Below are 26,626 nucleotides of genomic sequence, written 5' to 3' on the forward strand. Positions count from 1 at the left end.
CCTATATACTTTTTGCTGCTTGTGAAAAGTCCATACAGATTTTTTTAGCCTCGTTGAACATTAACTTTACACAAATAACAAGAGTGGATACATACACATAGATTAACCAAATAACACAAAAGCTCCTTAGTTACACTGGCGTAAGAATAACTTGGTGAAAAAAACAAGTGCAAACAAAAGTTACGATCACAGACGTTTATTGTCCTTGCACAGACGGCCGCTCTTAAATATGGGTATCCCTTTCGTCCATTAAACAAAACAAACAACTTGCAATCTAGATGCTTTGGCACAAATGGAATATATAAATACACTCATTCTAACATTATACGTGTAAAACAGTCCCTAAAAAGCAATATTTAATGACAATTACTTACAGAGGATAAGTTAACAACCAAACTAAAATCGTTTCACTGTTTCTAAATAACATGGTATATTACACTGTGCACAGAGTTTTCATATAAATTAGCAACAGAATAAACTATTGAAAATAAAACAAAACAGATCAAACGGGATTTGTGATTCAAATATCACCTAATTTCATTTTAGAAATTACAATCAACAAAATTCCAGTGAAAAAAGGCACTCGTTGTTTTTGTAAGTTCTATTTAAGGACAGTTGTAAATATACGGAACGAATTTCCTTAAAGATACAAAATATTCGAAAAATATTTTGCTATCATACATGAATATTTAAGGAAATCGAATCACGCAAGTTTCGTGCACATGACCACTAATGATCTTTCTTAAAGCCCTCAGAACACAACAAGCGCATGAATAATGGGCGTTACATGATTACTTCAATCTTCTCATCATATTTATATTGCACAAGTCCGGCTCGTAATATATTACGAATAAATTTTACAATTCCTTAGAATTCGAAAATACATAACATTCGCATGACTCATTTGCAAACAATGTTATTAGAAAGCTATAACTGTTAACTATCTATCTATTAATTCGGATAGTTCTAGAAATCGGACAGACCGATTGCGCTATCGAATTTATAATCTGGTATCCCGCTTCTCTGTACGGTCTCGGTTACTCGCCTCTGTGGTTCCTGGCCGGGGAATTTAGTTTCATGTGTCACCCTTGATGTAGTGACTGTTTCACCTTTAGGAGGTTGTCCAGTACCTTCTTGGTAATTAGAGCTAGTTGTCTTCTCTGACGAATGAACCATCTGGTAAACGTACGAGTCGTTCCAGTCCCGTTCACCCGGTACTGCAGGCTTCTTCGGTTGGCTAATTGATCGAAATATAAAAAAAGATATTTTTACTCATAATCGATATATATTGTAAATTAAAACATATTAAATGTTAGCGGAACCGATTAATTCCATGGAAATCGATCATTTTGATCATAATTATTTTGAAAAATAAACAAAACTTTAGTCAATAAACTGAAAAAGATATCTAACTAAATAATAACACTTGCGAGTGTTGAGAGCGAAAGTATTTTAAGTGCATATAAACAAAGAAACACTAAGAATTGTTTCACGTTCACTCTTCAATATGAAGTGTTCAGAGTAAAACATTATACAATACAATATAATACTGATAAAGAATTCTTAGAAAAGCTCATTACCAAGTGTACATACATGGTAAATGTAATGGTGTATAGATAATAACCGAAATTTATGCACACGAGACAGTTTATCTGGGGGATAAATAAGAAGTGGGTACTGGACTGTTCTACTATGGGTGCCTTAACATGTCGTATATCACCAGGCCGGGTTCGAGTACAATATCTAAGCAGGCAACAAAATACTAATAACAATGCGTTAACATCACTTAAAACGAAAATATCTAAACAAAATAAAAACAGTATTTGAAACATGCAAAAACACTATTCTAACTTAAACAATGACAATTTTTACAGAATCTGCAACTAGTGTAATGCAGTTACACAACATTTTACCATTAATTGTAACATCACTATGCATATATATGTTTTCATGTATTTACACACAAACATGGCAAACAAAACGAAATTTCATGTTCGATGCAGTGCTAATAATAACTAAACTTCGCCGGATGAGATGAGAGGATGAAAAACAAAATGACACTTACAAAAGGAATACATTTTGAAAAACTTACAGAAATGAACAGTCTGACATTATGACATGCCTTGTATTATTTGCAAACTGCTTTTTCGCTTTTATAGTTCAGCATATATCCTATTACTTGATGACATAGATACAAGTATAACATGAAACAACTAAACATGTAAAACACAACTCACTGGGCGCTTTACGACCACACAGTCTTCTTAGCCACAGGATATTAAAGTATCATACTGTTTAAAATGATATATATTTCGAACAAGTGCACCTATGCATGGTAAAGACGAATATTTTTATGATTTCATAAGATGAAATTGCTACGAAGAACACAAAATATTCGAAAATTGGCAAAATGACACGCTACGATCAGCTTCAACTGTAGATCACAAACTCGAGCGAAATTAATATCTTTTTTTTAAAATCAGTAGTAATTTTAAGATTTTCGTTCTTTACTTTTTTCCAAATATTAAACTAGAATACAATACAGTTGACTGCGCTTAGAAGACCATAGAGAAATCATTTTGCCTAGAAAATATTGATATCAAGCTATGCTTTGAACACAGTAAACGGAAATAGCAAGCAAACAAAGTTTTAAATATGCCATGCAAACAGCACTTACGACGGCGACAGAGCCCGGCCTTTAGTTTGACCAATATATGTATCCATTACATTCGCATTTGAGTACATGCCAATGGGAGAGTTGTACTGCAAATGGACAACATTTGGAGGAGCTGCACCGTATCCGGGACCACCTGAAACATCATTTTGGGCAACATTAGGTGACAAGTGTTGAAATGACGGCGATTGATAGGGGAAAGTCTCAGGGGGAGGAGCTTGGGACCTATACGGTTTCGGTGGAACAGTGGGAGACACAGACCTATAGGCAGCTGACGGTGAATGCTGATCCTGTGACTGACGAACAGTTGACTGTGCAGATATTTGTACTATTTTTGGTTTCGGAGCTGTAGGAGGTTGTGGTTGAGTATGCATGTAGGGACGATATGGCTGATCTGCTGTTGCACTTTGATATCTCTCCGCTTCTAATGCTTCTCGTTCCCATGGCTTCAACATCTTGCTTTCGGCACGCAGAGTATTGCTCCATGGTTGCCCGTCTAGGTCATCCTCATCACGTCTTGCGTTGACTGCAGGTGGCCTTGGTCTAGAGGAAGTGGGTTTAGGTTGTGACTGAAGTTGTGGTTTTGTGTAATCGACCCCAAAACTCGTGTATGAGCTGTCACCTTGAGCCCGTGCACGACCGAAACTAGGTGCGGGTTTACGGGATCTCTGGATGGCTGAAGAAAGGAAAGAAGGAAAACAAGCATGAGTGGTTTGGATAACTTTAAAAGACTATCTACAGGAGGGGTTGTAACAAATATTAACAGCATAAAACAACGATAGTTATAACGATCAAAGCAATTGCATTTATAATTTAATCAGACAAACTGACATTTAGTATCTTCTAATAAAAATCATTTATAAGCTATCGAACATTTTGACTTTGTAACATTTAAGGCAAGAAGAACTTATCAAAATATACAATTACTGTAAATTAAAAAGTTAAAACAACTCTTTTATTGCAAATTAAGCATATGCGGGGAGGTGAAAAAGGTCTCAATATATGGTACAATTAACTGTCACAGTATTTAATTATCTTTTTTAATTAGAAATAACAGCGTATTAGTATTATTGCTCTTGTAGAAAAGACAAAAGTGAGAGTATAGTGATAAATAACGACAGAGTTATAAAACAAAATATAAAGTAAATTGAATGCACTCGGGGTTAGGAAAGCTAACTGTATATGAGGCTAACATATATAGGAAAGGTAAGGAATAGTCTACGAAATAGTGTTATGTTGATACAGTCTTTATAACTACATGTATATAATTGTACTTCAATTACATACAACTCTAGTTGAAACCCGTAGTTTTCTAAAAAGGGCGTTTAGCTAGAACACTGCAAAGTTAACCTACAAAGAAGAGGCATGAAATTCCATATTCAAACGTTTAAGTTTCTAAACATTTGAGCCGCACCATGAGAAAACCAACATATTGCATTTGCGACCAGCATGGATCCAGACCAGCCTGCGCCTCCGCGCAGTCTGGTCAGGATCCATGCTGTTCGCTTACGGTTTCTCTAATTGCAATAGGTTTTGATAGCGAACAGCATGGATCCTGACCAGACTGCGCGGATGCGCAGGCTGGTCTGGATCCATGCTGGTCTCAAATGCACTATGTTGGTTTTCTCATGGTGCGGCTGATTTGGTTAGCTAGCGTATATAATGTGATCAACATCCAAGCATTTCTAAATCACCTTGGGGTGGGGCCCTTTGTTTGCCAAATAATTTTCTTCGTTCCCAAACAGGAGCGGTGGGATAATCATCTTCATCGGAACCCAGGGCATCTAACAAACGAATGAAATGGTGTCAAAACATTCATTTATAAAATGCTAGGATATTCTAATGTTGATACATTTACAAAGAGTACAGCTGAACAAGACTATAATGGTAATGTGAATATAAACTACCTAAATATTGGAAGTTTCCTGCTGAATCATTTTGGTTGGTCGTAAACACTTAATAATATCGTAGACCAATTAGTTGGTAAAGTATCGGGGCATTTTAAGAGAAAATGATACGCTACGTTAAACTAAAGATGAAAAATACTTTACAAAGATGCGTGTCAAAGTTTCATCAATGAAAATTGTATTAATACAATGTTAATGTTATATTTTCAGTTGTTTCACATCAAAGTCAACTGTACCCGATTTCTTTGTCTTTAAATTTTTACAAGAAGAAATTTAAAAAAAAAAGAAAAAAATTCAAACAGATGCAAGAAATCGTTTGTCAAAGTAAACACATTATCATAATAACTTATCCTGGAATCATCATTATTAGATTTTTAGATTTTCATTAGAGTATGTTTAGTGGCGAAGTTATCATACTTTCCCCAGATACTAGTACCGGTAATTGATACTGTTAATTCTGAATATACATGGGTGATTTAAGTGTTCCAGGAATTAGAAACAAAATATGACAATACAAAGGTGCCTTAACAAATGTCAAGGAGCACAAGGTGTTGTCGGTAATAAAAAATCGAGGTTATGGTCGATATTGGGAACTCAAATATGCGGTCGACGTTAAAAACATAAGGACTGTGGTCAAAAATGAAACATCCGGTGGTCTGCATTCATTTGTTACCTTTTGGTCTAGGTAATTTTGGCAACTCAAAATAAAGTTCTGTCTGGTATTCTATTTATGGAATTAAAGTCACATTGCTAACATTTCATGATAAAGAGGTAAATGAGTTGTAAGCATCTTTCTACAAACAACAACCGACGTAAATGTCTTGAAAGTGTGTATAATGTATATAGATAGTCTAGACCCTATCACCATACATTGTAGCTTTACTTTAATATTTAATATTAAACATAGATTGATGAATAGCTTCATATATTTTGAATGCATCGACGGGATCTAAATTCCACAAGTGTACATATAATATATGTCACATCTGTGCGGTAGCTAATTAAGAAATGAAATTTCCCTAACAGTGACTTGTCGTTGAATAAAACCATTGTTTACAATTTAGATGCGAAGGAATTATATCACCAGGGCGCAGCCTGAGTAATATGATGATAGGCATCTAAATCACAATGATCTAATTCAAGAGCAAATATCACTCTTGGAGATAAATTAATTCAATTCTAACACGTTTTCAATGATTATTTTGTACATTCTTGGTCAGGGTGGCCAACCCACGTGACTTTCGGATACCGTACACACGTAGAAAGCTTCTCAGTTCATGTAACATATTGTCTATATTTTCCTTATTACTTCAGTATTTTCATAAAATAAAATGCGTCGAAGACAGCAGAATGATTACTTTCCTCCTAACGTTTGTATGTCATCAGTTCTCCGTGCTTTTCTCAAACACTTCGCCCAAACAATTTTCGTGGGCTAACTGTGTAGATAACGTACACTCTCAGTTGGGTGAAGTGTTTCAAAAGTACTAAGAGGTGATTGCAAACAGTTACGTGTGGAGGAAATATCACGATTTGCTATTTTCGACACTCATTATCTTATGAAAATCCGCCAAGTAAATTACTTGAATCGGGACATTTTCTCCGTGTGTACGATATCCAAAAGTCACGTAGGTTGGCCACCCTATTTACAACATCAAACTAACATTTGCCTGTTTTGTGTGGATTTCTTTTCCAGCGCGCCACTAGAACGTTTGATGCTATGTGTGATTTACGTAATAACTGAGACAGTGAATTGTTGCATACTGACACAAATTCTCAGTCGTCTTTGTTTAAAAAGAAAACAATCGGGTCGTGTTAAAATACATATTTCATGTTAGTTAGATTGATAATTTCCAACAAAAAGAAAGAAAAAAACTAAACGAAGTTCGAATATCCAGGAATGTGAACAAACATGTATTTAGATATAATTATTTCGAATCCTTTTTGTTTTCAGTACTACAATATTTTACATATTGTGATGAACTATGAACACCATTTTATTGTCTGTTCAAAATAATATAACATTCAAAAGATAAGAGCTAAAAGAAAAAAACAACAACATATTTTCAAATACGCGTTGTAGTTTATACAAATGGAGAATGGTATTCAAAATACATACAGAACAAGGAGGAAACTGGTTACTTTATAAATCATTAACAAACTTGATTAACATGACTTGTTACCGTATGAACATGAAGAAGAAATAGTTGAAAAGAACGTTTCAAACAAATCCGAAGCTATCAACATGATTAATCGAGTAAAGTTAAGCAGTAGCAGCAGCAGTAGCAATAGCAGAATACTTAGTTAAAAACGACAAAGCGATGAATGGTGAAGTTTGGGAAATAAAGAAGCGAAATAAATTTCATTTTTTCTTAAAGAAAAATGAAAACCAAATAAAGATAATCGAAGTTTGTCCTAGCAGTGAAAGACGACTTAGATATATTGAAAGTTGGGATAGTGAAAGACGGTGTTTTGTGCTGGAGTACTTACTCGGTGCTTGTGGCGCCCCCTTCATAAAGTGTCTCCTCCTTTCATTAACACCTCCATATTCTTCTTCCTCCACACCCCTCTCCTCTTTAAATCGAAGAAAATAATTTACAGAATTAACAAATGGCTTAAGAATTAAAACTTCTGATTTTGATGAGTTAATGCTTTTGACCATTTCTGCGGGTGGGTTAACCCGCTACCAGAGTATATTTCTGAAAATCAAAGGATCCTTATTTCATTCCTAATCACAAGTAGATCTACAAAACCCGCCCTGACGGACGTCCCAAGTAATTTCTATATATAAAAGACATGAATGGGTTGAAAATTTCTCAACTAAGCTATCCTAAATAGCTTCAAACTTTCTTCAATTTGTATAAGTTGCCTTCCTTCCATCAATCATAACCAAGTTCTTAAAATGTACGTACTTCCTTTCACAAAAGATAGAACCACACCTAGCTGCTAAAAATTCATTATACTCAATAGATCTTACCGAGGTTGCCTTAATCGAGACGAAACATCCACTTATTGTTTTTTTAAATATTACAGCTGAAGTGTGGAGGAAGAAGAAATGGCAAAAAATGTCATTAGTAACAATATCTTATAGACGTTTTAATTTCATAAATTACCGATATAAAATGATGTTTTTAATTACAATGCTTCAATATTATTTTTAGAATGATAATTATGAAATGGATGCAACAATAAATTGATTTGAAAATAAATGTAACGCTTAAAAGGTATAAAAATGCAAAACCACACTGTAAAAAGGTATCTATATTCTCAGAAGTATAGTAATTATTACTAAAATCAGACTATACATAACAGTCATCTACATAAAAGGGTATGGTGGTGTTTTATTCTATGAATTAAATGGGCAGTAAATACCATGCTTATAAAGTCAAACATTAACTTGAAACAAAAGAACAAAAAGCAAGCAACTTTGAACAATACCTGTTGTTTGCTGCTGCTGAGGGCTCTGTGGAGCCGAGAACTGTGTCTGACTCTGGAAGCTCTGTTGTTGCTGCTGGTAGCTATGTTGCTGTTGCTGCTGACCCCCATAGTCATACTGGTCTCTAGCCGGATGAGGCGATACTGGTGCGGCTACAGGCCTGTACTGAGTTTGTGGCTGCCTGTGAGGTGCCGCGGCACCGCCGTAAGCCGAACCGAAGTCTGGACCACCTCCTCCAAATTTGTTGAGAGTGACCTTCTTTGGCATAAATCCGGCCGACATATCTCTATTTTGCTCTGTATTTTGTACTGGTTTTGCTGGAGGTTTAGGAGGAGATGGTTTATGTGGCGAGATGGGGATAGTACGTGTCGGAGATTGGGGACCGTGTTTTCTTTGAATTGGAATAGTTATCTGAAATGGTTCAAAATCCTCTTAATCATGTGACACACTTATTGATATCAGGATTTATCGATCTGGGAAGATGCTCACGGGGTTGATCTCACTTTTGCCAGGTCGGTAAATTTTCATTTTTAACCGAACCTAAAAAGCAACAATTAATTTATTATTAAATCCAACAACTCATTGACTCATAAACAATAACAGAGGTTGGTCATTTTCCCCATCTTTTTAGTCTTGTTTAGTACGACAACATCTTGTTATGACGTCACAATATTACGTCATTATGGAGATCAATATATGTATTCCTTGCTCCACCTACGAGTCAATACGACTTTTTATCATTAATCAGCGACCTTGCTTAGACGAAAGCAAAGGACTACAGATTTAGTAATTGTAGTCGATATATTTGTGTCTAATATGTTAAGGAATAATACAGTTTTAAACCAAGTTCTTACAGAATTCGTTGATAAAGTAAAACCTGATACCATTAAACTTTATTGTGGCCTTCATATAAAATTCTTTGTTGAAATTGAACTGTTTATTCTCCATTATAATATTAATGTGAAGGTGTTGCAAGTAAATGAACGTACCTGTGGGGCTCTTGTAGGTGACTGTGGTAGACTTGGTGCCCGGGTATCAGCTGCTGGCGTCAGTGGTTTGATGTTGATATTTCCAAAGGGTCTGTCAAAAATAGCCGAAATAAAAATAGTTTATTAAAACTTATTACTTTATTTTAATTTATTATTAATTTATTGTTATTCTAAGTTTATATAAGTGCATAGCAATAAAATAAGTTAAAGACCGTTTTCAGATTCAGCTTCCGATGTTCAATTTCCACTGGTTCAAGTGAAAACAGACCAAAAGCATTGGTCGCATGTTAACTAAGAACAGTCCATAAATACTTCAGATAAACCGTAGTGATTGATAATTGATCTGTATTCAGCTTAAAACATGTAAGTTAAACATACATACATATAGATAATTGATTAATAAAAGGTAATTTGATCATATTCGTCAATTGTACTATTGCATCATCGGATAAAATCAGTCAGTTCATTGTAAGAAATAAGAAGGTATTTGTATCTGAGACTGTTGTTTATATGTATCGATTCGACATAAACTAAGGATACATCGTGAAAACAACTGTAGAAACTTCTTATGTTTTCTAAAGAATAGCCAAAGAAGTACTATGCATGTATGTAATAGTGTACAATAACCATGAATGTGAAGCTAATTTCAAATAAATAAAATTTAATAAACGACTACATTTATTGACACTTGCTCTTTCCCGTATCATCAATGAAAACGTGTTTTCATCTGCGCGTTGATCCAAAAATAACACACTCGCTTTTTCAACATGCAAGGACAATTTGTTTTCGGTAGCCAGGATGAAACATTTCCGAGTTTAATAAGTATGTACATGTATTGTAAGAAAATGTTTCCTTTTTCTACTTCCTACTATATTTACAAGTGCCATTGATGGCGATAGTGAATAGCTGCCGCCATTATTGCGACTCGCGGATGAGTAGGACAGAACAAACTTTTTATTTTACAAAAGTAGCAGGGACAATTTGTCCAAACATTTTTTTTCTAGTTTTGTAGTTTTGGCATGGTTTACTACCAATCATTATAAGAACATGGATGACAGATATGTCTTTAGATAAATGTCTAACCTTTGAACGAGAAACTCTATTTGTCCACCGCCTCCACTGATAGCATCCTGCGCTTGCTTGTGAGTAAGGTTGCTTGTATCGCGTCCGTTGATGGCAACAATGACGTCACCACGGTGCAGCTCACGTTCCGATGGAGTATTGGCGAACACCTGTCAGTACAAAAACAAATGGTAAGTTAAGATAATTTGTTAATGTAGTGGCCAGAAGTTCATGTTAGACAATATCATTATGAAAGACAGCAGACAAATGCATTTTTAAAAATGGTTTGATATGTAAGAATGTTCATGTAGTGGCAATGGTTAAAAGTTATGTAATAAGTGTATCAACCCGACCGCACGTATTGCATTTATTACTTTGTATCATGTACACAGATGGCTAGGATAAAAAATGTTAGCGGATATTTTTAATTTATTTTATTTTCAGCAGTTTGGATTAATTTATAAGTGGGCAGATTTTATCATTCTATTGTAAGATTATATTAACCATACAATCGGCGTCAACGTAATTTCTACGTTTGGAAGCATTACGTTAATACTTTCCCGATTTTGTTAAACTTTTTTCTTCTGATTAATAACCTTGATTGAACATAATGATCTTCCCCTACTTGTAATTGCTGAACGTTAATAATAGAGTTGTTTGTTACCTTGGTAATTCGTGTTTATCATTCTCTTTGGCAATCTGACAGTGCTTAGAGAATTATCCAGAATATGTGTGCCTTTTCCGTGTATAATTATACGCAGAACGTCTGTAAAATGCATTTTGCATAGGAATTTGAGTTTTGAAATTGCGTTGTATCGACATGAAAATCAGAAAGTGTCAGAACAGGTGTGAATAATTTTCAGGTAATTCATTCTAAATATCAGGGCCTTCAATTACTGCTATCATTTCGAAATATACAATTTGCACACTTTTAAAGATAAATTCCACCTTGTTATCCCCTGACAAAAATATGTTTGTGCAATGGGACACGAAGTTGTAAACACCAGCATCAACAAACAAATCATACCTATCATAACACCTGAAATATAGTATACAATCTTGTGAATATTTTGGTTTTAGCCATTTTGTGTGTTAGGGATTCACCTGGCGGCGATAAATTGTATTTACACTGTCCTCTGACTTTGGAACATGGTGAGAGTAAAAGTGAAGTTAGGTGCACCATAAACGGCTTTAACCTGCCCAGTCGTGTTTTGCCACTGACCGCTCCAAGGCGGTGACCCATTGTGTTCCTTTATCTGTTCCTTTTTTTCCTCGTGTGTTTGCTTTGTGTTTGACTGTGTGTGTAATGCGGTTTGGGGAGGCTGCCTTTTTGGAACGTGGCTTTCCATTTTAGATATTTATCTTCGTTTTATTTTTATTATAATATACACTCATTTAGACAACTTTTGAAATAAATTAAAACTATCTAAATGAGAAACTATTGTAAATCGCCATGTTAACGAAGTGAATATTCCTGGCATAACAAGAAAACAGGGCCTCTGTCTCGTTTAATATACATACGAAATTGTTTTAAGTATTTAACCGACGTTTTAAAAGTTTGAGGGACAAACTCTTTGCACCCATCGCGCTCAGTCTAGAAATGGCTATTTTCCACTTGGCTTATATTACTCATAGTGCTTAATGCGTTATCAATTGTAAGAATCCAGTTCCTTAATACATTAGTAACTGATAATTTTAAGTGTATCAAAACTTGAGCATACATCTGATGTAGAAATGTGTGGAATAAAATTATTGTCATAGCTATATGTAACTAAATATACAATTTATAAACGCCTAATTATCACCCATATTGTTTCCTTTTTTCTTGCATCAAAAAAATCGTTTGTGTATACAGCATATGTAGCAGAAATCTATGCAAACGCATGCTTAAAAGAGAAAGCGGAAATGGTCTTTGATACATCTGATAATAAAAGCAGTTTCTTTGAAAAAATATTGAATTAACTAATTTTCAAATACAGCTGCCCGAAGGATTCTCTTAAGAAGCATCATAAAATTGATAAATTACAGACTCACAAGGAACACGTTTTATTGCACGAATAAATCACAATTAGAGGTGAAATACTTGTTATATACATTCTTTGAGTGTATATATGTAAAGGTGTGCTTTGATGTTGTAATTGGTAGAACAACACCTGTGGAAACTTATTTTTAGATAAAATGTTGTTGGCAAATAAATACATTTCGTTAGCTCATGCAATTAAGAGAAATTCTTTCAATATCCCCATAACATATATATAACTAATTATAAAAAAGACAAATTGTTGCAAAAGATAAAATGTATTTGTTGCAAATCTATTTCCAGTCTTTAACAAAGTATAAATCTAAAAACATCCATGCTGAATATACGTAATGTTAATATGCTTTGGCATTTACTAATATTCTCGCGGAATTATGCCAACTCTGACATCATTATAGAGTAGAAGAAGATTCCAAAGGACAAAATGTTCCCGTTTTATGCGTGACTTTAAAATACCATTCTACTAGTATATAGGAAAAATCAATTTCCTTCTAATAGTAAAAGCGTAACAAGCGTGATATCAAGAAAATATTCAATGTTCAAAAACAACATTTAAAGCAGTGCTACGTGTACGTACATGAATTGTTACCGGTGCACTAGACCGACGAGTTGTCAGAACTACATTAGCCATAATCCAAAAGGAAATGGTCCCCAGGAAAGAGTAAATCACACGGAAGGTCACTCACACACAACCGATTATATTATAATATCACAAAATCGTATCACATCTTAACTATTCGCAATATAAATATAGCATCTACCTGCTAATCTGCAAGTGGTGGTTGTTTATTCTTGGCATAGGTTTACACTGTTAATGATAGCGTTCGTTTTTACTCATACATTCTGCCCTAAATTGTTGTATGTCTTTTGAAGATGATTGTTTTAGACATTCAGTGTGTTTATAAATGTTTTCCTGGTTTTCTCATCCAAATAACTGTGAAAGTCAAGTGACTTTTGTTCTTTCCCAAGGTTGCAATTTTGTTCTGCTTTCCTTGGATGTGGCTTTTCGTGTTGGATTTTGTCCTGTCATTTTGTTTTTGAATATATATAGTGAATGAATTCGATTGAATCTGAAGCAACTGTATGAGAAATGCCTTTCACAGCCAGTGTATTGTATGTTTCAATCTTTTTACAGATTTTATTAAGCTAACGAAAGCTTTAAATACTGCCACTGCATTTTCAAATCGTCAGTTATAAAAATTAACAAAACACTACAGCTGTTGATCAATGCAACAAAACAAAACTAATTTCGTCAAAGCTGTGATATGAAATCAAACACCACGCAGTCCTCCTCAAACCGTAACACCATAGTTGTGTATATACGAATCTGTACACGGCTAATACTAATAGACAAACAGGACGACGAAAATGATTCGTGGTTAAAACCAGAGGACAGAGGACGGGAAAAAAACAGAGGACCGGATTGATTCGTAGCCAAAAATACAAAGACAAATATCAAACAGGGAATGCCACGTACCAAAAACGCAGCCTCCCCAAAACGAAACCAACAGCACGCAGACGTGTACATCACAAATACACACACACACACACACACATACACACACAGCCAACACACGAGGACAAAACGAACAAATAAAGGAACACAGTGGGACACCGCCTTGGAACGGTCGTGGCTAAAATACATTGTTCTGTATTCCCGTCAATTTTAAATATTGTTTTTGTTGCGGTGTTTAACGTCGCACCGACGCATTTATATATTATTTCTTTACGGATGGGCACCTGGGCTGGGTAGAACCACCGTCCTTCCGTAAGTCAGCTGGATGGCTTCTTCACATTAAGAATTCAACTCCCTGAGTGAGGCTCGAACCCACATCAGTGAGGGAGGAGCAAGTAATAAGAAGTCTGCGACCTTAAACACTCGGCCGCAGAGGTCCCTATTCCAAAGTATGCAAATATTGAAATACCCGCCAGAATCTGTGTATCGTTTAGGCATAGGAAATAGAGATCAATATAATTGCACCTTTACTAATCCTACCAGGTGTTCTGTATTACAAAAGTGGATCTATTGTGACATTTTGATACAAGCAAAACTGTATTATCTGCACTATTATTTACCTACTGGTACTTCGTTTTATTATTGGCTTGTTAAAAGTTAATTTTTTACCATATGTAAGTTGACAGAATCATAGGAACCATGTCTTGAGGGGTAAATCAAACACAAATGAATAAATCCTTAATGATTTTGTTGTGCAAAAAAGTATGATATTGTGTCTTAAACAGTTTTCATTTTCCACTCAATTGTGTAATTGCAAGGGAAGTAAACTAATAGATCTCTACTTATAAGTACTAGCCCAAGGCAAGAGTTGTCATTCTTTGTGGATCACAACTTTAAATTAAAAATTAAAACTTCTGTTATTGATATTAACAAAAGTATCATAAACTTCACATTTGTGAAATCATTTTTGGTTATTTCAAGGACTTGGAAATTAATTTCTAGACTTTATTTAATGTAATTCTATCATTGAAAATTTTAGGGCCTATCTCTATATCGTTAGACAAACTGCCAGACAATGATTAAAACGCGATCAATCTTGTAGCGTGAACAGGTTTGAGCCAAGGAAACGGAAATGTTCTGGCACTTAAATATATGGAAATAAACAGTTTTGAGATCTGAGAAAAAAGTGTAAGCGACCAACAACAAAAACATTTAAATTAAACTAAACAAAGTCACTGACAACAAAAACGGCATATAATACTAATATAATATCAGTGAAACCTTGATGTCTGAATTTCTGATTATCAGTTCACAAAAAGAGCAGCAAAAGTTAGACTTTTCATTACTTTGTATAAACTAGGCCTTACGTGAGTTTTGCCCAATTTTGCATATACTGTAAGTTGAAGTTTTGAATTTAGCTGTTTAATTAGATGATCAACAATACACGACAGGCTATGTAGGTACCAAATAAATTAGTCTATAAGAAGTGAACAAAAGCAGAACAGGAGAAGAGATTTTCTATGTGCATAAATACCATAACAAAAGCTTGATAGGAAAATGATACACCCTGCTTGTCAAGTAATACATTTCAGTATTTTAGGGGTACAATACATCTTTCACCTGTGGTATTTGCAAGTAGTCAATGGTGAGAAAATATTGGCCGCTTTCATAGATGACTTTGGAAAAGCAATGGTATTTGAATATTTTTTCTTTTTAATGAAAGCTGAAAGAATATATCTGAAACTACAAACAATACCGCTCAAGTAGATCTCAAAAGACGCTTTTGCAACGGTCAGATACTTGATAGACAGAGCCTCATATCATATGAAGTTAATCAAGGTCTGAATTTCCAATCTAGTAAAACTCGTCTTATACCTGACCTCATATCAACTTTTTTTATGACAATCATCCGAATGCAAAAAAGTTGGCCAGAACTTGTTCACACGATCGCAACAAACATCAAAAGACGTTAATTTGAAAAAGGAAAAGAAAGTAAGTCTTCAAAAAAGGCCAATGATTCAGTTGCAAAAAGGTCTTGACCTCATTGTATCACTGCAAAAGTAAATACTGGTAGCAGTTATCGTTATCAATAAAGCCACAATGTTTACTTGAATCTAGAAATTTATTTTCTGAATCTTTAACGAGCTTATAAAGTATCTATAGTGACCTTGCAAATGCAAGAAAGTTCAACATATATTCATTATGGCATCTTCTACTTAACTTGTTTTCAACAGAGACAATTTGCTATTTGATGTACTTTACGCGAAACGAAAACTTTTTCCTTTGATACTGATAAACAAGAAATATCTTTAAAAATGATGGTCGGCGAATTGTAATAAGGAAAGAAGTTTATGATTTTTTCATCTAATATTCATCTTTCATCTAACATTTTTCAAATTGCAAAACTAAACACCGCACTTTAACAATTTAAATGGTTCTCTTTTAATTTTTCGCAAAGGTTTCGTAGGGTTGCAATTTTGTTTCGTTTATCCTTAGACGAATAATTACAGCAGTAGTTTGATGAAGATTCATGAAGCGGTTCATGAGAAGAGGTCATTAAACGTGTTTATATTTTTAGCTAAATTGGTCCCTATCCCCATTTGTAACAAAATAGCAGGAGCGTACGATATTGTTACACATCGAGTTTGATAAAAATCCATTACATTTTAGTGGTTAATGCGAAGAAAGGCATATCTACTTTTAGCTATAGTGGTCCCTAATAGGGCCCAAGTTCCTATATAAATAAATAAATCTGGAAGAGGATCTTATAATGATGCTCCAGACCAAGTATGACAAAGATCCACCAAGCTGTTCATGACACGCTGTATAAAGGCATTTCTAGTTTTAGCTCTAGCAGCCCCTAAAAGGGGTCAAATGTCCCAGCTGAACAAAGTTGACTGCGGGCCTAATAAAGATGCTACAAATCAAGTTTGATTAGAATACATGAGAAAAAATCAATTAAAGGATTTTTTTATTTATTATTTTTATTTATTTCTAAAATAGGCCAACTGATCCCGCTTTAACAAATGCATATTCGCTATTCATGAATCTTTGGACAATGACGTCACACCTATAAAAAAGTGAAGATCAAGCAAAACATACAATTGTAATTAATTCAATATTTCTGTTTCATAAGCAAAGGTTGACCGTAGTCATATCACATAGATAAACTGTATGCAGCGTACCTTCATTTCAGTGTAATGAGATTCAGTCATTATATAGCATATATATAATGAAACAGATTTCAACTGAGTTCAATATTTGCATACCATACTAAAGAAAAATATTCATATATAATAAATCAGTTAAATAATTTATAACAAATATATCAAAGCAAACAAGTACTCATTTTAATATGCAATCTGAATAAGTCACAAAAGCAAGAAACCTTTTCATATACAGACGACAATTGTAACAAGGAAAATCTTTTAAAAAGCACTTCTCTACATAAAAGACTCTTATCACACCCTTATTCATGTGATACGCAGACCGTATTCAGCTCTTTCTTTAATTTGATATATATTGGTATTTGAACAGGTTTTTATCATATTTATTAAACTTACTTATCATTTTGAGATATATCAATATTCTTGCTAAATATACTGAGCCAAAGTTAGCTTTAAAACTGTAAACAGCGTCGTTTAGGATAAACGCTTTGTCTACATTTCACTCAGCGTAGCACAATCAACAGAGTGAAAAAAATTGACACTCTTGTCCAATCAGGCAGAGTGTTGCATAAATCTTCCATTTTGATAAATTATCTATAATGCGTTATCAAGCAGTTTGATTTGCAAACTGAAGTCACGTGGCATAGGTAACGAAAACGAATTTAGACGGCGTTGCCGAAAAAACAACAACACATTTTTACAATAAAACTCGAAATGATGAATGAAAGATAAATTACCACTTGTTTGATATCCATAGTACACATTCACCGAACTGCGTGTTTTAGGTATAAAATGTGCGATTGAAACGGGTTAGTATATTTTTCCCTTCATGACCATGATTCTTATAGAATACCTAGGGGCAGGGTATAACATGTACAGGGGCATTTTCTTTCTGGTCCGAAAACGGATTTAGACGGCGTCGCCGAAAAAATTCCTAGATAAAATCGGTAGGTTTACACCTTGCAATTTGAAATCTCGAGTGTTTCAAAGCGTTCTCGTGAAACATCCTGCACTGTAATAGTCATAACTATTTAGAAGTTTATAAACACTTACATAACAAAGGTATATAACACAAATAAAATAGCATGTGATTGCAAACAGCTGTTTTATGAAAGCAGAATCGTATGGTCTATCAATCAATTTGATAAATTACCGCTCAGCTAATGCTTTTCCACTATATACCATTGAATAATTGCAGAACAATATATATACATGAAATCTGCAAACATATCTCTTATTATTCTAATGAAAGTAAAAGAAAGAAATCCATCATTTTAATTTCGGATGCCTGCTTCTCAGAAAGGAATAATCCATACTGATGTTCTGTTATGCGAGTGGTTGAGAGTCCTTACTTGTACCGATACAAGTTCAACCCTGATTAGAAGCTAAAATCGTCTGTGGCTATAACAAACTCTTACATATATATTAATAAATTCGGAGAATTGACCAATATTTTCATTGTTTGTTTCAATAAAGAACAGACTAGCTAGTAACCGTTATCAATTTTTTTTGAAGGCAAACATTCACAGAATTACTGCCATTCTTAAAGCCACCACGCTTGACGTGAATTTATGTATGTCAGTATATTAGAAGTGTAACTTGATATTGCTTGAAATGAACACTTAGCAGTAATAAATGCAGATTATCAATACAATAAACTGCCATCATAATGTTTCCACCCCTGATAAATCTATTCAGAAGCTGATTTCAAACACCTGAAAGTTGAATTTAAAACTTGGATTTTTTGGCTTTACCTTATTCTGGAAATTCGTGTTGATAATGGAGTAGCGATCAGTTAAAGAAAATATGTATCTCAACCATGATTACCCGGCAACTTAGATATTCTTTAACAGAAGAGATGACGACAAATGACATTTAGTACCAAAACATTTGCTACAGGGTAAGTCTGTTCGCCAAAAGCTGTTCCTACATGCCTTGCTACATGGTGAAGGTCTAAACTAACTATAGATAAGCAACCAAAGTAATTCCACCGGTGTCACATATAAAAAGCGTTATAATCGTGAAAGTTTACTAATTTCCTTCTTTTCTATCAAGTACAGCGCATAAACCAAGTAAGTCAAAACAATGGCATACTAGTAATCCCTTTAAAAAAGTTATCCTTTTAGCTAAAAACAGTTCATGTATTGACAAGATGAAAAATTAATCTTAAATCCAAAATAAGCACTTTATTGATGTTGTATTTTGTGAATATATTTGCTCGAGCAAGAGACATTACCTTCTTGCAAGTCTTAACCACTTATGATGTCTCTGTGAATACCTTTCTGGCACATATGTGTATGTTACATCAAAATCTAATAAAATACTCGTGGAATGCATACTCATTTAGTCAGGCTTATAAAACATCTTATCAGTTTTCAATATTTCATTGCAAATTTATGATTTCGTAAATTTTAATTCTGTTTTGTCTTATTTACAGTATAATACTAAAGAATTATAAATTTTTCCAAATAGCCAACAATATTTAAATATACTTTTCTTTTATCAGTGTTAACCATAATCGCTGGGTAGGCTGTAATTATGCTTACAAGCAATTAAGCAATGCATATTTCAGGTATTATGTGTGGAGATAGGATCGGCTGAGAAAGAACAGTGGTTACAGAGCTGGGACTTATCTGTAGGTAAATCTATTGATGTTACGATACAGGTAATGCATAAAGGCATCTAGAAAATAGCTAGATTATATATTGTTTGCTCAGGGAAGTGAGATCAATTGTTTTATAAACAGAATATGTAATGTTCGTAACACATATATGCACACACTTGAAGCCGACTGTTAGCAATGTGTTACTCTTACATGTTGTTGATATATATAACTAAAATGCTAAACTGTTTTACCTGAATATTGCAAATAGAGGTATTACATGAATGTGTTTTCATACTGAATTTATTAAACGAGTTAAATAAAGTAATAAAATGCAAGGCTCTGACGAGAATTTTATCTCGTTTAAACAATTTATTGCGGAAAGACACAAATGCAATATTCATTTTATCACATGTAAACTTTTCCTACTGAAGCATCAAACGTTCTTTTTTCTTTACCTATTACAGACCAAGTCAATTCGAACAACGTCTCCAATTATTTAAAACGACGTCAACGTCAAAACTTTATTACAGTAGTGCAATTAACAAATAATCAAGACCTTCGAGTGGTTTATCGTCTAGTTTACCACGGTTCAGAGTTCAGATGCGTAGGATCTAAACGATGAACCGTAGTAAATTAGACGATAAATCACAAGAAGGCCTTGACCGTTTTCATTCTAACATGCTCATTGACATATTTTAATAAATATTATGCTGGACTTCATTTACCCAAGGAGTAATGTATCGGACGTCATGCGGCAATTTGACGTCATAATTGACGTCATAATGCTCTCTTACCGGTCCGCGCGTCAACCGTTGTTTATCGCAGAATATACAGAGCTTGATTTCCTTCTTTGTTTAACTGGAAATCAAATCCAGTCATGTTAGAATCAAGTTTATGTAATGACCTTTTTCATTCCCACGACGTCAAACATGTGATAAATCATATTTATGGTAAAGTTTAAAAAAATTGAGATACTGTAGTGATTATAATGGGAAACTGATGACCAGCTCCCCTGCCCTCCCTAAAAGATAACCCAACATTAACCACCCCCTCGATATTAAGACATAATAACCAATTTCATAGTAAAGGGTACGCCCCCTCCCCCAACCCCCCCTCGAAATTAAGACAAGATAACCAATTTCATAGTAAAAGGTACGCCACCCCCTCGATATTAGGACATAATAACCAATTTCATAGTTAAGGGTACGCGCCCTCCCCCACCCCCCCACCTCGAAATTCAGACAAAATAAAAAAATTCATAGTAAAAGGTACGCCGCCCGCTCGATATTAAGACATAATAACCAATTTCATAGTAAAAGGTACGCCCCCTCCCCCCACCCACCTCGAAATTAAGACATAATAACCAATTTCATAGTAAATGGTACCACTCATTAGACCAATTCAGACCTCTTTGTACGGAACTCTATTACTAAACACAGGGAAATTACTATTTAAAGTCTCATTCGAAGGACGTTACAGATTTTCAGGTGAAATATTCAGGAAAACAAAATCCGCAATATTTTCTTACAACTGTATACATGTATTGTAATTCATGTTGCTGTATCATTCGTTTCACCTTGCATTAGCGTTTATTCATTTTACGTATTTTTTTTTATAATATAAGATGAATAATTTCTCTAATATAGCCCCAAAAAGGTCCAGTTCATATTTGAGACACATGTAGAAGTGATGCAAGCTTATATCTGTGTTATTAATTTATTCATATATTAAATTTATTGCGTGTTTTTGGTTAGATCATGCATTCTTTACTAAACAGTCAGTTCGTTTCAACAAAGTATAGCACTGTGTCGAAGTGTGAATATTGAATGCGATCAAGTTTATTAAGCTCAGTTTACTAAAGTGTTACTTCATTTGTTGATCAGCGTGACATGCATTTGTTTTGCATTAGGCAACTATCATTATCATATATATGTATGTGCAAATAAATATGAAGCATGAATGCACGATTATTGATCACTGAACTCCCAGAAGCATAACCCGGCTTGAACGATCCATTACTTTCCTTATCTTTTAATTGAAAATAGCACGTCAATTAACGTCTCGGTGTATCACTATAAGATGTAGAGCATCTAAAATATTTCAGGTGGAAAATGATCACCTCGATATAAATAGCTACTCTTTTATGAATCACGATTTGAAATTCACAGGATGAAGCATTGGAATTCAGGTAAGTTCAATGTAGACAATCACTTAATTTCTTAGCAAATACGTAAGTACGCAGGTATGATGGAAGTAATTCGCCGGATGTGCCTCCGTCGTCCACAGTTTTATTTGAATGAGATTAGAACCGCTATGATATTTTATTGATCCAATGAAGTGAGCTAAGATGGTCTAATCATATAATTTAAACAACATTCCTCTAGAACATTGGCTTTTGTCTCTATGGAATGAATTAAAAAGAAAACGAGAAAAATCTTTATCATCAGTCTAGTGACTAGTCTAGTCTAAAGAGGAACATCTGTGTATTATTTTAAGCATCTTTATATACTTCCAAGTTTGTGTCTAAACTGCTTGTTTAAAAATGCATTTCCTGATGTCTACGTACGCAATATTAGCGCTTTTGTCACATGTCTCAGTCACACGATCATAACGTTATTGCATAATGGGCAACCCCATATTGTTTGGTATTTTTCAACTGCATATAGACAGACCTTCAAGACAAAGGTGGTCTCGCAAGAAGTGAAAGTCTTGAAATGCTGATGAAAAAATGTTATACATTGCCATCCTTATACAGAATGTAGTAGCGGAAACATTTATTCATTTCTAACCTGTATAAATTCATATCAAAAACTGCTGTTTCTCTAAAAAAAATCATACACGTTTTCTTACGCAGCAAACGATTTGAAACAAAGATATACTTGTATATATTATGTTTACCTGTTATTGTAACTGACAATATGATATATCTGTATTAATATAACCTGACTTATGATGCAAATTAAATATCTGTCTGACATAATCTACCAATTGTACATAATGCCATATGTCTTCAAGATGTGTAGTTGTTGGTGTATTATGCAACATTATAGACCAAATAGATCTGAATCTAAATGCTTATGTATAAGGACCATTCAATGTTGTATATTATACATGCTTAGGCGTAAAAAAAAAATTGTTTGTTTCCGGTATCCCGACCTACCCTAAATTTTTGGCCCGACCCTAAATGTTTTTATGGCCTTGGAGAATATTTTTTTCAACTTTTTAACAAAAAGATGCAAAACTGCACTTTTTTTTTGCTTTAAACATGGCCAGTGATGTTAGAAATCAACTTACTGATGCTCTAAAGGCATAACCCCCTTATTTGTAATCATTTTTTGACAAAAAAATAATTTCCGAAAAGTCTCCCTTAATAAAAAAAAATCCAAAAAAAAAAAATTTTCCGACCTACCTACCCTAATTTTTTTGAGCATGTTACCGGAAACAAAGATTTTTTTTTTTAGGCCTAGCTATTTGTATCAAAATATCTGGGTAAAATGTTTTACTGATTGGATTTGTGGTCTTGAATAAAAGAAATTGAAACTGACATTCTATCACCAACTCAGATAAAAAGATCAAAAAGTAAAGAAATAATCAAAGAAAATCAACAGTTAGTTCTAGAGTATGTAGCTTATCTGTGCCTGTGAGCTTTTGCTTCCAGTCTCAGTTACTTGGTTATCTAAACGCGAGTCAATCTTCTACCTTTGAAAGTGTGATGGAATGTTTTTGCGTGTACAATAAATTCCAAAATAACAGGTGAATTCATTTAATTGCTTTGAAATATTTCGGCAAGTATACAATAGTACACAATGATGTTTTAAAACGAATTTCTTATGAAAAGTAAGATAGGTTAATCATTACAAAGGCGTTGATTATAAAGTCCAGAAAATCAGAAATAATCTACCTATGAATGAACTTTAGATGTTTTCTTAACATTCCATTTGATCATGTTATGTGATATTATCTGCGTTAAAGGTGGCCAATCACATTTGAGCAACATCTTTTGACATTTTTCATTTATCAGTATATTCTGTAAGATATTTATTTAAGGAGCAAAAGAACCAATTTCATAGAGCGAGTTCCCTATGGGAAATATGTTTTATTACTTTTCATGAGATTTTGTAATTACTCCCCTGAATATGAAAGTATTATAAAAAGTGAACTATTACTTTTCATTTCAATATGATTTCTAATTTTACATATGCATTTAATAGATACTGGGACATTTCGAGCATATGAATGAAAAGGCAAGTTTTAAAATAGCGTGTAGCTTCGGAATTCATATATCCCCAATCTATCCTGGTTGCGCAACCAAGATAGGTAAAGACAGGTAATAATATTTTACACACTTGCATTTCTAATCAATTTTGGCTATAATATTATATATATTATATCGGTTGGGCCATTATTTGATCGTCATCTGATTAACCACCTTTAAATTTGTATTAGCCATTTTTATCGCGTACACATTTGACCTAGGTTTTTAATTCCACCTATAAATTTGATTTTATAAACACTGGTTATAGAGTGTCAAAGTATAAAGCTTTCAAGACCTTTAATTCGATACAGTTGCAAATATTAGATGTTAAAAGGATCATTTAAATAATATTTTAATTTTGCATTCTATATATTTGATAAAAGCTTGAGCAGAATTAAAATAACTTTATTTGAAGAGCAAATTCAACTATTATCATTTTGCTTACCTCCTTTAAAAATATAGATCTGATGCAGACACTTTCTGATCTTTCAAAGGGAAAGAGTCGATTTTTGAGGAGAGAAGTAGGTTTAATAAAGCCGGGCATGGCTCAAGACTTTTTTTGATGTTTTGAAAAAAAAGAACGTTGGTCATTTCAGAAAAAAAAGAATAAATGCAGAACGTGTTATTAAAAGTATAGTCTAAGATATGAAGAAAAACCATCCGGCGTCCGGCACGAATAAAAAGTTATTCTATAATTAAATGTACATGCTTATCATGTTCATAAACCATTCTTAAAATGTCTTTAAATGATATTAAAACACCTCTTGAAAATACTATCAACGGTTTATGATGTGTTACAGACATGCTTTAGGATATTTCACATTGTGCTGTACCACTTTCATGATGATTTTGAAAGATGCTTTTTTCAGTCTTAAACACTGATGACAGGAAGTGAATTGATTGAAATCATCAATGTGGAGCGCTAGCTCTAAGTTGCTTCTTTAAAAACTGATAACAACAAAATTCATTAAGTTGTCAGCACAATGTCTTTAATCCAGTATATGAGGTATTTTTAGCACCAACAACGCCTTGGTTTATGCATAAAATATGGATCGTATACATGATAGAGCACCTCTGTAAACCACATAAACAATCATACATTACTTCATCTGAAATACACCTGTTTACAATTAACACATTATCCATTTAACTTTCCGGAACTCTCAGAAATACGGTTTAAAGTTGTATACACCGTGCCTTGTTGGGCAAAATACTTTGAAAAATATTGCTAGTCCAGTATAAGAAATAATATTAAAATAGAACATTATATATATATATATATATATATAAATAAAAAGTAGAAATTGTAATCAATATTGCAGTAAAGGATATATTTACATCCATAGAATTTTAATTAAATAATAAAAAGAAAAAATAAGTTAAAAGTAAAAAGCGGGAGAGAACTAACAGCTCTGCAAGATTAATTATCATCGATAACCTTTGGCTATAAGTGCGATCTTTAATGTGAGATAATTAGTTCCAGACCCAAATTATGCTTTAGCCCCGCATACGAGACGTTTTATCGTGCCTCATGTTACAAAAATAAATAAACGGCACGAGTGAATGGTATAATCTCGTCGATTCTATTATTAGATAGATAAATACATGAAATACCTGCGTTCATGGTTTGTCGACGGTATTTATCACGTTTAAACATCTAGACCAGAAGTAGATCCAGAAATACAATCTATTCATGGCATATTTAAATTCCTGAATCCGTGCCCAAAAATCAAATTGAAACCAATGAGTTAAAAGTACACCTACCGGCACGAAAAATTTACTCCAGACTCGAAATCCAAAGCACCTTGACACTAACCCTGCACAAAGCTCTCGAGAGCACAGAAAACTCGATTATACACGGAAGTAATGTGAAAAACAGAGGTACAGTATAAGAAGTTTACATTTATTAGAATTACTACCGACAAGTGAACAACAAACCCGCGCTTGCTTCCATTGATACTAGACAGCTGACTATATATGGCACGAGAGCCCCGCCAGCTCATGTACCAGGTGAAATAAAAGCAATACTCACACGTTGAACCGTCAGTTGCTGGTTTAAATCCTTTCCTCCTTGCAGCCGGAACCCCCAAGGGGTCTGCATGCAGTCCCGGGCTAATCGCACCTGCACAAGGGACATTCTTATTATGCCATCCTACAAATATAAAAATGTAACACTATATCAGCCGGAACGAGACAAGCGTTCGAAACGAGGCGGAGAGCAGAGCGTTGTAGAAGAGAATACTCAGTACAACAAATACATCTCTGTGTGAATCAATGCGAATATACTTACAGGTAGAATCACAGACAATATAGAACTTTCATAATGATAGTCATGTGGTGAAGGTAAAAGAAACAGTGTATATAATGGCTTAAAAGATAGTGGGAACCAGCTCAAGTCAGAGTTTTACTGCAGATAATGCATTTAAGAGATAAATATCATTTAAGCGTGCGCAAAATATCAAAGTAAAAAGTCTACAAATCAGGTACATAACATATCTCTAATGCTTAAAAATGAAATAAAAAGGAACAACTTCAAATGTTTTAAGTTGTTCATTTTTATTTCATTGTGAGAATCAAAGACACGGACGGACAAAAACGCCACGTATCTATTGTGAATTTATAAACCAAACATTTGGCACAGCGAACACGTAAACATAAAACAAGTACTTTATTTTTGTTTTGTGCAATTACTTGTCGGAGTGAGTTAGCAGGCACTGCGAGCTGAAGGCCGGTAGAAAACATATGTACAGGTATATACAAGTTTCTCTACAGGTAGTTGTGTTCAACGTGTTTTCCATTTTTCATGGCAATGCAATTTATGTAGGTACAAAATATTTACATGTGTCAGAGAACGTAAAACATTCTGGAAGAAAATAACAAGATATAACTTGATGTAATAATATGTTACAAATTGCCAATGTGACATCTATTTTTGAAAGAATATTAATATTTTTTAAATTCATGGTCTCTTTTAAGCCTTTGTGACTAGTTTGAATTTTTATACAAACAATATTCAACTGTTCTTGTGCTTCATTTTTAA

The 26,626-nt window shown here is 33.9% G+C and overlaps 1 protein-coding gene across 1 annotated transcript; it reads right to left on the reverse strand.

Annotated features, from left to right (window-relative positions):
* Positions 1–180: 180 nt before the first annotated feature.
* On the reverse strand, positions 181–25,976 carry LOC123563567 (LIM domain-binding protein 3-like). The gene is made up of 9 exons (XM_045356424.2): positions 25,877–25,976; positions 25,619–25,738; positions 10,087–10,235; positions 9,004–9,094; positions 8,017–8,425; positions 7,069–7,152; positions 4,369–4,458; positions 2,678–3,350; positions 181–1,237 (listed from the first exon to the last, which is right to left on the reverse strand). The coding sequence occupies exons 2-9, from the start codon at positions 25,721–25,723 to the stop codon at positions 967–969; spliced, it is 1,872 nt and encodes a 623-aa protein (XP_045212359.2). The 5' UTR covers positions 25,724–25,738; positions 25,877–25,976; the 3' UTR covers positions 181–966.
* Between the last annotated feature and the right edge of the window lie 650 nt (positions 25,977–26,626).

The sequence above is a fragment of the Mercenaria mercenaria genome, chromosome 2 (assembly GCF_021730395.1).
Source record: "Mercenaria mercenaria strain notata chromosome 2, MADL_Memer_1, whole genome shotgun sequence".
In the NCBI taxonomy this organism is placed as follows: domain Eukaryota; kingdom Metazoa; phylum Mollusca; class Bivalvia; order Venerida; family Veneridae; genus Mercenaria; species Mercenaria mercenaria.

Coding starts and splice junctions, on each gene's coding strand:
- LOC123563567 (XM_045356424.2), bottom strand. CDS start 25,723: ATGTCCCTTGTGCAGGTGCGATTAGCCCGGGACTGCATGCAGACCCCT. Junction 7,153..8,016: donor TCAGCAGCAGCAAACAACAG/GTATTGTTCAAA, acceptor TTCGATTTAAAG/AGGAGAGGGGTGTGGAGGAA. Junction 4,459..7,068: donor GGGGGCGCCACAAGCACCGA/GTAAGTACTCCA, acceptor TTCGTTTGTTAG/ATGCCCTGGGTTCCGATGAA.